This window comes from Micromesistius poutassou (assembly GCF_964030765.1).
Source record: "Micromesistius poutassou genome assembly, chromosome: 17".
Lineage (NCBI taxonomy): Eukaryota > Metazoa > Chordata > Actinopteri > Gadiformes > Gadidae > Micromesistius > Micromesistius poutassou.
In genome coordinates this window covers 7,902,825-7,915,118 of record NC_140287.1, presented here as the reverse complement: position 1 = coordinate 7,915,118, position 12,294 = coordinate 7,902,825, and the positions used below count along the sequence as shown (strand labels likewise).

The 12,294-nt window shown below is 41.9% G+C and overlaps 2 protein-coding genes across 2 annotated transcripts in view; both read right to left on the bottom strand.

Moving 5' to 3' along the window:
* Window positions 1-505: 505 nt before the first annotated feature.
* LOC311362120 (uncharacterized protein) lies at window positions 506-5,030 on the bottom strand (the record flags this gene model as incomplete). The annotated part of the gene is made up of 8 exons (XM_084481927.1): window positions 506-1,308; window positions 1,796-1,893; window positions 1,981-2,057; window positions 2,443-2,560; window positions 2,656-2,833; window positions 2,932-3,038; window positions 4,357-4,469; window positions 4,551-5,030. The coding sequence occupies 8 exons, from the start codon at window positions 5,028-5,030 to the stop codon at window positions 506-508; spliced, it is 1,974 nt and encodes a 657-aa protein (XP_084338053.1).
* Window positions 5,031-7,047: 2,017 nt separating this feature from the next.
* LOC311361971 (sodium-dependent lysophosphatidylcholine symporter 1-B-like) overlaps window positions 7,048-12,294 on the bottom strand; it is a gene marked incomplete at both ends in the record, with an annotated part of 10,103 nt that continues 4,856 nt past the window's right edge. Inside the window, 11 exons of the mRNA XM_084481768.1 lie at window positions 7,048-7,099; window positions 7,341-7,517; window positions 7,885-8,028; window positions 8,126-8,238; window positions 8,347-8,430; window positions 10,093-10,176; window positions 10,273-10,391; window positions 10,672-10,762; window positions 11,009-11,169; window positions 11,366-11,444; window positions 12,007-12,130. Of these exons, the coding sequence (XP_084337894.1) occupies window positions 7,048-7,099; window positions 7,341-7,517; window positions 7,885-8,028; window positions 8,126-8,238; window positions 8,347-8,430; window positions 10,093-10,176; window positions 10,273-10,391; window positions 10,672-10,762; window positions 11,009-11,169; window positions 11,366-11,444; window positions 12,007-12,130 (1,228 nt within the window). The remainder of the gene's footprint in view (window positions 7,100-7,340; window positions 7,518-7,884; window positions 8,029-8,125; window positions 8,239-8,346; window positions 8,431-10,092; window positions 10,177-10,272; window positions 10,392-10,671; window positions 10,763-11,008; window positions 11,170-11,365; window positions 11,445-12,006; window positions 12,131-12,294) is intronic.

Genomic DNA, 12,294 nt, shown 5'->3' with positions numbered 1-12,294 from the left:
CCCTGTTTGAGGAAACATCCCCAGGTGTTAGACTTAATGCCGGTATTGATGCTCAAGAACGGTTAGTTTGTAAAGTAAAAGATGGCATTTAGTCAATGAAAGTTAAGATGTTTTTCTACGGTTGGTGGGGAGACCACATCCCTACAAGTTTATTCACTGGGGTGTATAATATGGACTTTTCCATTTCCTTAAAGATATTTGGTAGGGTTCTCAGACATAGCAGTGTTTTTTTTAAATGATTCACTTAAAACAAAACCATTACCTTAACCACTGTCTCTTGCCATGCACGGAAAAGCTTGAATAACTACAATACAAGTTAAATTAAAATACTAAAGGGTAGGCTTTAATCTCAACTTCCCTTAACCAAAGCACTGGTTATCCTATTTGATTTACATTAATGTAAGCCTGACAGCCAAGTGATGCCATAAACAAGTTAAATGACTGCATTTGTGTTTTATATTTTTATTGAAATAGATCGGTAGAAGTGAAATATTATTTACCAATGCTACTTCCATGTGAAATACCAAGTAATTTCCTTATCCCCGCCAACGTCCACCTCTACCAGTCCATCACCCTGTGCAGCGTTGTCATTCCCCCGTTCAACGTCCGACCCGGACCCAACAACCTCTTCACTGCTCCCGCCATGCCTCTCTCTCGTCCCCTCCTCCTCCTGTCTATCATCAGCCCAGGGTGTGGTGAACTTCTCCCCTGAAGCTTGCGTCTCTCTCAGAGCCACAGTGACATGTGACTCCACCTCCTCCAGCAGACCGAGCCCCAGCCTTTCACCAGAGAACTCATGTGCCTCATTCCCCTCCTTCTTCTCTGACGAATCCATATAATCCAACTCGTCCTTCTCCTCTGTCTCTAGTAGGTCTTCTTTGTACTGCAGGCCTCCATCTTCCCCAAACTCGTCCAAATCCATGAGGCCAGACGTTTCCTGATCCCACTCCTTTGTGATCAGACCCCACCCAAAGCCCAGTTGGTTCAACCGACCGATGGCTTTGGCACCGTCAACCCACACACTACTGTCTCCTTCAAGATTCTCCTCAACCTCGTCGTCTATCTCGTAATCTTCCGGGCTTTGCTGTTCTTCTTTGCCACTGGTTTTAAACAGATTACTGGTATTGTGCCACTTTCGGGGACTCCCCGGCTCAGTTACTGGTTGATTCAGTTTGGTCTCCAAGACCAAGATGTCTTCCAGCTCCCCCTCTGCAGTAGTTATAATCAGAGGGGGAACGGCTGATGGAGAATGGTCCTCTGAGCGGGGCGACTGAGCCAGGACCTGTATTGGTCCACTGTTGGCAGAGCCTTAAGAAATATGGTTAGATCAGCAGGGATGTCAATGCTATTGGCCTCAATATCATCAACACCTTGCATCCAAAAATGTGAAAGTCATTGTGTGGCAACAAAGCACTACAATCAGATCTCAAGGACTAGCTGTGTTGAACCACTTTACGATTAATAATAATGATAATACATTTTATTTGTATAGCACTTTATATTTCAGGAATCTCAAAGTGCTACAGAGAAGAAAAAATAATATATATATTCTATGAGCCAACAATTGGCTGTTTTGTTTCTGAAGCCTGATAAATGTCTGATTAGATTATAAAATATAATTATAAAAGATCTAATTATAAAAGATGATTATAAAAGATTATAAAACAAGAATATATGCAACACAATGCGAGAAGGAGACCACTTGTTAATGAATGTTGCAATTTCATTAAATAAAAATGAAAAACATTTGAGTAAATTATTAATTTGCAGTACAAGACAACTACAAACTGCTTACCTTCCACCATCGCCCGTTTAGATTTAGATGTCAGACATTGCGATTCACAACAATCACATATGTAGTCGTCACCAGAGAGGGCTCTCCACCTATTAAGACTGAAGACTTGTGCTCATCACATTTGCAAAAGCTGAAATTAACATTACTCAATGGTAGACAGTATTTGACTATATAAAGAAACACACCTGTCTTCATAAGTGCAAGCTTTGTATACAGCACTTGAGCCTTCTGATGACACATGTAATTCACACTGGATCTGCACCTAAAAGTGAAAAATTCAATACCCTTAGTGCCAGGTCGAATGGAGAAACAATAACCATGCCAATATACAAGACATCATCATCATGATGTGGTTCATGGTGGATTGTGAACATAATTTATCATGTCTGCGTTTGAATGCAAAATCCCATGTTAAAATACAACTAAGGATATTGGTGTTTCATCAGCATACTTAATTTAGATACCATGTAACTATATAACATTAGCCACCATGAATTGTACGTTAATGGACCCATCGAAAGAAAACAACCCTACCGAAAGGTTGATACACAAACGATACGCAACATGTAAAAAGATGACGGCTTTTCCAACAAATTTAGACAGCAGATATTGAAACGTTCTTAGCTTTTGAGAACAGATGGTCCTACCTGAGTGTTGGGGTCAGAGTTGAACTGAAAGGCACTGAAGGAGAACCGAACTATCTGGTTGTCCTGGGAGGAGACAAACTGAGAGCTCCCTGGTTCTTTCCGGCTCCCTGACATACACCTGAGGATGCCCACCCATGGGACCCCCCCTACATACGTGAGTCCATGGCAAAACTGCTTACATTGTGAAGTCCAACGTCCATCTCCAATACATACCCAGAGTTATCAATGAGAGCGTATTTGAGGGGAGACACAGAGCTGTGGTAGGGCATGGCAAAGCAGCTGCTGATGTACACCTTTGTAAATATCGATGGCAGCTGGGAGGCAGACACCTGGAGATTTACCGTCTCCCCAAGAAGGTAGATGTTGGACTTGGCTGGCATGTTCCATGTATCTGAAATGGATGAAGGAACAATTGTAGCTTACCAATCCAATTCCCCCAAAAAACGGTTAGCCCTTCATTCAAATGTGATTAAATACACGTCTGCATACCGTCCATTAACTGGATTTGGAATTCGGTGAGGGGCACCCTTAGTTTTTTAAGATGAATAGCAGTTTGCCAGATAGGGCGCACAGCCAGCTGGTAGACGTGGTGGTACCTGGACAAGAATTAATACAATAATATAAAATTATTATGATACATTTGTTATTAATGTAATCATTAGGGGTGGGAAAAATAATCGATTCTTCGATTTATCGCGATTCTCTCTAGAATGATTCTGTCTCGATAATTTTAAACAAATTTAATTAAACAAAAAATAAATAAATATATATTTATTAGTCTACTGCAGAGCGCTACAGAAAACTCCTTTCTGCCTGCGGGTTCTCTGCGCAGAGAACCGACTTTATCTAATATAAAATATTAGATAAGGTAATTCATCTGTTGATTGTCTTTAATGATCATCACACAAGTAGGAAGTGATTAGCAAACTGAGTAGCAGTGAGTAGCAGCACTGAGTTGACCTCTGAATCGGAATCGAGATTCCCACCCCTAGTAATCATGAGGGGTTATTACTGCCAATACCACGGTGCTCTTGCTCATTGAAGACCCACTTGTGGAGGTTACTCATTTGGCTCTTTCAAAAGTGATTAGTATAAGTTATCTGGTGGCTATGAATCATTACCAAGTCAGTTTGGATATACAGGCCCTTTAAGCCCTTAAACATTTGTATTTTTTTTAAAGGTTAGAAAAAATGTTTCATCAAATAACTATAGATTATGTCAGTCAGCACTCTCCTTTGACCCCATATGCAATGCAGGGAACTCAAAGTGGGGTTCCAACCCCAAGGTTGGCCATTGGTCGCTAAAAGGCCTATTGCTATAAGCTTTTAAACATTATTTGATAGACAATCGTCTGTGCTGTGCTGCTACTTCAATAAGCATTCAACTGTAGGCCTCATCAAAGTACAAAGTAAGTATATTTCTTGTCATACAACACGCTTTTATATATATATAATTATTATTTTTATAATTATTTTTTTTTTTCACCAATTGTATTGTGCCATTTTATTGTATTGCGGGTCTTGAATATTGTGGTAAGTAATTTGTCTGTAGGCTAATATTCATTCTTTCTATGCATTTTTTCAGTGTAGAAATTTTCTGATATAGGCCTATGTGATGATGTCAATATTGGAATTGCTATTTCAATTAATAACCTATTAACACAAAAACTTTATTAGGAAGAAAAATGGGGGTGAAATCGATGTAAACAATGCGATTTATAGATAGTATACTGCAAATAACCAACCTTAAGAACATAACGAATTAAACCGCGCCACCTTGTGGTAAAGGTGGGCCGGTGGACGCTCCAACTCAACTTCACTATGCGTCTTAATAACCATAATATTGGCATTAATGACCCCTCGTAATAATAGCCTATCGTTTCATGCAAAGTGTTAAGTCCCCAATCCGTCTCACCTTGGATAACGACACTCGATGTTACCAGCGAATGAATCCGTGCTGAATTTGCGCCTCTTTGGTGACGGTGTGTAGTGGAGCACGTATTTATACACGATATACTCGAGGGACATCTGTTGGAAGGGCAATGATTCTCGATATTGAGACTAAATAAGTTAATTTAAATATGCAAAATAAAAAAGCTTCTATATTACCTCACGTTGGACGTCGCACTCAGTTATCCGGTAAGCAAAGAGAAGGTCGCCGTAAGGTCCGAGAGCGCCATTGCTCTTGCACGTCCTCCCCAACCTCAGCTCCTTGGCGTTTGCGCCATGTCCGTAAAATGCAGTTTTGACCCGCACGACGAAATCAGAATTAGAACAGGTCACAGAAACATCTGGTAGGTACGCGAAGTGAGGTTGACTCCTTGGCCCGTGGCCCCCAGCACCCTGCGATCTAGATATTAGCTCTAGCTCAGTGCCGAGTCGGGAGGACGACGACACCGTATCGCTGTGAGTGGTGAGCACATGGACGGGCTCTGTGGTAGTCTCTGTTTGTTTTGTGTTTGATTTCAACATCGATTTCCGTCTGGGTGGACGGCGTGTGGACGGGGCCTCATATTTCCCTGCTACATAGTTACCTATACTAAATGAAAATACACTCCATAAAATGTAAAGATGCCACTTTGTTTTCATCGCAAGTCTGATTTCCTACGTCTCTGTGGATTTGCGCGTGCGTCAGCCAAACGATCGCAGGTGCTGATAAAATTAGTGGCGCGAAACGATAAATTCACGCACGTTCACCCATAGATGGGTTGGTTGTATTTTATTAGCTTCGCATTTTGTTAGCCACTCGCGTTTTACAACTTTGAACGTGAATATGTTCACAATTTTGTGGATTGAAAGTTGACTTAGTTTAATCATATATATGTCATGAGCGCACGATCATGTCTTGTTGTGCTGTTGGTTGCACAAACCGTTTTAATGAGATAAACAAAATGCGGTTCTATCAGATACCATCAACTCGCACCCCATTTAAGGCAAACAGGAGACGTCTTTGGTTATAAGCTATCAGAAGAAGCGATTGGAACGAGCAGATGATTAAAAATGCAGTTATCTCCGTCCTCTTCCCTTGTCTTTGACTAGGCAGCAACTTGGTCTTCAGAGTCACGAAGTTTTCAATTTTGTAATCATGTAAAAGTATGTCCTGAACATGATTGTCTGTGATATAGCTGTAGGCATCCAGTGTGGTGTAGGACTTCAGGCTCTCTCGGGAATAGAGACGTGGTGTCTCGATCAGGTATGAATGGATGTCCACTGAAGTCGGGGCCACTTTTTCCTCATCATTTATCCGCTCACCTGCCCCCAACGCGTATGGGTCATTAAGACGTATCCCATTCACTAATGTTAATTTATCCGCATAACCAATTTTATCACTCGCTGATAAACTGTTGTAGTAAGCTGACAACATCGCTAGTTAACACCGCAACTGCAAGTTAACCACACGGAGATAACCATGGCAACCGGTGAAACGTTTTTCTTTCTGCAGTCATGCTGCGCGCGCATCCGCCGTGTTGATAAACAAATAATCCCCCTATACTTTTTAAAATTGCAGTCGCTCCTGCCCTGTAGGCTAGGTAGGACTGCTCGCCAAATAAATAGTGAATAATATAAAACTCTTTAGGAGTATTTAGGCCTATCTATGTCGTTCACTCCTGCCCTGTAGGGTAGAAGAATTGCTTACCAAACCAATAGTGAGACCCGTATTCATGTTGGTTTATTCAGGACTTTAGTCATATGTGTATGCATAATTTAAATAATCCACATATTGGGTAAAGTAGACTCATATAACTTAAGAAACCAATCAACCCATGTACAAATACCTCTGAAGAAATGCAATGTACACATGAACAATTGTGCATGAACAATATTATGCAATAGCAGCAAAGAAACAGACCACTAAAAAAATACATTGATTAAAATAAATTAAGACATCTATATGTATAGAATCAAATTGGGAATTGCATCAACTGCCCATCTTCATATACATCATTCAGACCATATGAAGATATTTGTATATTACTACACACACTACTGTCAACACTATATAACATCAATATAGCCCTAATCCCTGTAATGATTGTTTTTGAATAAATAGTCAAAGCATTGTTCCTCCCATGGGAAGGTTACATTGTTTTTCTCTGAAAGAACTTTCCCATGTACCTTGGTATTCAGAGAACATTATCAACACAATTCTTAAAAAAACATTTAAATTAAAAAGGAAATCTCATTGCAACTAATGGAGCAAAACATTTTCTTTAAAATAAAAGTATTTATCAACCAAGATAACTTAAACCCCAATGGTTGAAGTTACAAGGCCCGATTCACAAATTCTAGGCCTACTCATTTTACCTTTCGCCACTTAATGTTAGCAGAAATTCTCCATCACTGATGGCTCCAGTTCTCAACCAACAAGACAAAGAATAACTGTATTTCTGTCAAAGCTTCTTTCAACATTAAACCCGGTTGTGCACTGCACTCAAAGGCTAGCCGTGACCAGGCGTCCGTAGGAAGGCGGACCAGTGTGGTCTGTGGTCTCTCCGCTCGTAGTCCAGCTACACTGAAAACACACAAGGCCCGTCCTGGCTCCCAGGTGGTCTTGTGCTTCATCATGCAAATACGCAGGACGACGTTGGCGTCCCGTCTGACCTGCCTACACAACGCTTCCGAGCGCTGTTGATTCTGACTCTGAGTCTTCAGTGTCACTGTTAAGGAGGGGAGAGGGACAAGAATGAGACACAAAAGTTAAAAGGTGCGCAATGCATCGACCTTCATGGAAATAAGGCATGCTTCAAAATATTCTGAGTTCAAGTCTACAATTAAGGATGCCAGAAGAAAGCATCAATCGGTATCTGTGTGTATATGCCAGCTATTGGCTCATGTGACCACCAAAGGTAATGTTTGTTTATTAACACAAACACACAAACATTGAATAGCCTCACTCACAGCAGCTCCTGCAGCAGCTTGCGATTGCTCTTCCTCTTTTCCTCATCAATGGGGTAGGTCTTCAATATCAACAGTCCCAGGGCTATGAGGGCTACTGGGACCGGAGAGACCAGCACCTTTAGAGTTAAGATGACTGACTCGGGTTGGTAGCAGCCCCTGGTCACATACCCAGCAAAGCTGCTCAACAATGTGGAATCAAGGAGAGGGGAGGGGGGCAAAAGAGTAAGTACAGTTGGTTATGAAAAAAGGGTTATGTTAATTTAAAGCCACATGACCACTGGACTCCTGCTGTGGATGGTAACCTCATGCATACAGCCATAATCCAATGGGCTATATGAACTCAAGACCTTTGTATTTGCTAAGTTGCTGCATTATAATAGCAGTAACTGTTAAACCAAAGTTAGAAAAGGGAATTTGTGAATCATGATGACAACTAGGCAAGACAGATGGAATGAGTAAAAGTGGTTGACAATGGATTATTAATGCACTTATATTTTAGTGACCACAGTGTGGTCCGCTGCAAAAAAAACAAACAATAACTCACTCCAGGCTGAGCGTGGATATGCCCAGCGACACACCCGACGCAAACTTAGTGAAGAAGACGTAGAAGGAGAAGAAGATGGCCTCATAGCCACGGATGTCGGGGTTCTTCAACTTAAAGTCGTCCACTACATCTGGGAGCATCGACCTGTGGCGACAGACACAATGCAATGAAATCGATGAAATCAGTAGTAGGACCAAGTGGTAACTAAACAAGCCACGCCCGAAGGTATGCTCATGCTCACCATGGCAGGAGAAAAGCTACTGCCACGCTGGCGCCGGTCGCCAAGGAGACCATATAGGAAATCAGCAGATTGCTCTTGATGCACACCATCAGGATCATGAAGGGAACCGCCCACTGTCGGGGAGAGACGGGGTGACCACAGTGAGTGGGACACGGGGAACCCTATCCACAAAGATCACCTCTCTGAAAGGAGGCCCTGGTGTTTCTGCGCTCGCCTCTCACCGTGATGCCTAAGTACACCGCCGTCTTCTTTCCGAAGCGGGTCAAGAACCACTGCCAGAATGGAATGGAGACCGTGCCTGAGAGCTGTGGAGGAGGAAGCACAGGGTAGCATGAGTTAATGTTTCTGCAGTTTAAGCAAACATCACAGTGTAGTTAAAAGGCTGCTGTTACAGAAAACTCTAAAACTGACACTTCTTTGATGAGAAGTGTCACGCCCGGCTTTGCCGTGCTTGGTGTGCCTGCTGTTCTCTTCATCACCAATAGGGGAGCTGTTGCTATGGGCCGTGCCAGGTCCATGACTGGGTTGATTGGACGGGAGTTAAAGGTGACATATTATGGTGTTTTCCCAACAAGTAAACATAGTATATGAATTCCAGAAAACATGTTTTTGAAGCTGTTTGCTCGGAATAGCTTTTAGGGAAAAAAATCTTGCCTACCACTATTCCCCTCTGTTTCAGTCCCTTCAGAATGTGCTGTTTCTGGTGTGTGTAGCTATAATGCAAATGAGCTGCTGCCCATTGACCAATGAGCTGTCAGAGTGAACCACAGCATGGAGGAGAAGTGATTGTTGCTGTTTGCAGACTCCCGGAGCTCTATAATATTATATAATATAATATTATATAATTATTACAATAATAATATTATTCTTAGGTATCTATATAATATAATATCTAATATCACGGCCAAAAGCTATGTGTGCCTCGGATGATATTATGAATCATAAAGACTGCGTCTGACGTCTCTGGTACTTCCACAACAAGTAAAGACTTGTAGTGGGGGTTATCTCGGCCATGGTTGAGAAGAACTTTGGCTTTGACTCTCTGAAGTCCAGATTGAACCGCGACATGGAGGCGAAGGGATTGTATTGTATTGTTTTTTAAATAAGCCCTTCCTGTCGGCTCGCCGTCTCTCACGGCCGCTCCAGCCTGACGCTGAAAGGCTGGCTGCAACCTTGCTCCTCGATCATTACCTTATTTTGCATTACACTACATTACAGTGATATACACTACACATTTTGTTTGGCTTCCCATTACTGATTACAGTTGTATATAGTTAGTTTAATAAATATTGTTCTTTTTTGATCAGCGTGGTTTCCTCGTACATGTCAGCTCTACAGCCAAGTGGTCCTGACAGAAGACAAATTTATTTATAGTGAAATTGCCGCTGATGGATAAACAGAGGGAGGACCTTTGGCCTAGGACACATTCATAGAGCTATAACCACTAGTAGGGAGGTTGGGTAACTCTTGACCTCTGATGTGGGACATGGTCAGCCAACATATTGGAACGCCAATATATACCATTTAAAACCAAGTTTAAAGCAAAACCTGTGGAATGTGCTTTTATTTTATTGACATGAGTGAATGTGGCGTGTGGATGACGGCTGGTTTAAGCAGCCTCACCTGGCCCGACTCAGACTGATTGGACTCTGGGGCTTGGTGAGGCTGCACACCTGTTTCACATGAAGCAATTAATGTGCACAGGTTGGGTTAGGTTGGGTTAATGTGCACACACATTCAACTCAACTCATGGCAACATCATGGCAGCACTACGTCATGTATTGTCTACAATCTTCTACAATAAACTGGCTTTCAACACACCAACACCCTGCGTCCTTGTGTTTGAAGGAGCAAAGAAAAAGCGTGGAGCGTGGCATGGACTTTGCTACAATGAACTATACATTTTATTTTACAATGCCAAAATAGATATTTTGATAAAGTCTGTTGACATGATTGATCACACTCACCATAATGACCAAGAGAATGTTCTGGAAGTCATCTCTGTGGTCTAGTGCGTATGTGAGGAAAAGGGCAAAGTTTCCCTCCATTAGCTGTGCCAGAGAAAAAATAAAACCATTAAACCACTTGAACTTTGTAATGATCATTAACTGTATGACATAAAGTTGGATCAGATCAGAATGTTGTACCATGAAGGCGAGGGAGATGAAGAGGAAGCCCAGGACTAATTTGACGTAAGGTCCGTGCCCCATCACCAGTCTCAGGCCTTGGCAGAAGGTTATTGGTTTGGCCTTCTTTTGACTTATATCTGGAGATACACAGGGTACAGACAGAACCATGGTGGAGGAGAACAGAGGAGTAATGAGTTGCCAGGGACCCAGATTATGTGCTGATCATTCCAGGAATTCCTGCTATGATGTCTGCAAAGTAATTCATGAAGGACCCTTAGTCAGAAACAATGTCTCTCTGTGGAATTTAATCAGAGGGAGATTTTAATGAGGTTATGACCTCTAGAGATGACATCCAAATCTGAGAGATGAAAAATGTGTGCTGTTTTGTAATGACCATGGATGGAACTAGATCCTCACCTTTCTGCTCCTTGACCCCCATGAACAAGATGGCGGCACAGAGCACGTAGATGGCACAGATGACTCCGGAGGCTATCATGTACGCCTCTTTCTTTAAACGGCAAGACACAGAGGCAGCATTAGCGTCATACAGCTAATGAAGTACTACTCTTATAGTAGTAATAATAGTAGTAGTAATACAAAGAAAAAAAAATAAAGAGGATTACACTGATCTATTATCAGTAGTTGTTTTATTTACAAAACATGATCTTATTAATACTAATTAAATTGCATTGATCTCACTCTCAGTGGACCTGCATTCTAATTTCTTTAAAGGAATGACGCATTGAGCTCTCACTGTGTCGTCCAGTGAGCGAGTTATGTTCCTCAGTGGCTGGGACCCATTGCCATTGCGATCCAAATCATACTCTGTGGGGATGCAGGGGGTGATGGCCCCGCCTACGATCTGGCCCTGGATGGCTGTGCCCACCACCGAACCCAGCACTTCCACTGTCATTCCTGGGTGAGGACGGAGAGGAGGCAATAGAAGAGGGGAGTCAAGGCAGAAATGTCAGAAAAATGTAGGCTCTATGTGAAAGCACTGTTTGTACCCCTGTAATTGTAGAAACTTAATTTCTTACATGGTAATGTAGAAATGTACAAACTAGTACAATCGTGTGTGTGTGTGTGTGTGTGTGTGTGTGTCAAGACTTACGGTAGGCGGTGGCCGAGTCTCTTTCCGTCTGCTCGTCACTGATGAACATGGTGAAAGCGGAGTAGGGCACGTGGAAGCACTGTCAACCCACAGGGAAACACAGTGAGCCCTCGTGGTGTACTGGTGTGCGTGTAGAATATGCCATGAGGTCAGTGCATCTGAGAATTGCCCCTTTCGCATTTTCGAGTAGGATGTTGATTCTCAACGCAACAAAAAAATATGTATTTTACTACATTCGTTGTGCAGAAAGTTGTGGTTTGTTTGTGCATACATATTGTATACGATTATTGCACGAGTTGTTGTTACAATTATCGGCAAAAACAATTACATTTTTTGTGCAGGAAGTTGTGGTTTCTGCACATATTGAATTACATTAACATTTTATATTAATATATATAAATTGTATATATTAAATTTACATTTAATATATATATATATATATATATATATATATATATATATATATATATATATATTCATATACATGTTGTGTTTGTATCCAACCTTTCATGAGTCAAAATGAAAGTAACATCACCATACATATATATTCATAACATCCCACATTGAATGGTGAGTCCCCTGTGTTTACTACGTTACATATTTGCATTTCTCCAGATTCCCCTCTGGCCCGCGGTACTGACCGTCTGCAGCGACTGGAAGAGACAGTAGAAGACCAGGTACCAGAGGACCTTCCCATGCTCCACCGCAGGAACGTACCAGATCAGGAAGTAGCACGTCACTGCAAAGGGTGTGGACAGGAGGACCCTGGGGAGGTAGGGGTCAAGGGTCACTCAGACCGGACGTCAGACATGTGCATGGCATAAGGACTGGGTTTCAAGTTGCGTGAAACACACTTACAGATACAGGTTACTTTTTGGATTCAGGAGGAAATGTTTTTTGTTGCAATATATGCAATGGTCATTGTTCAT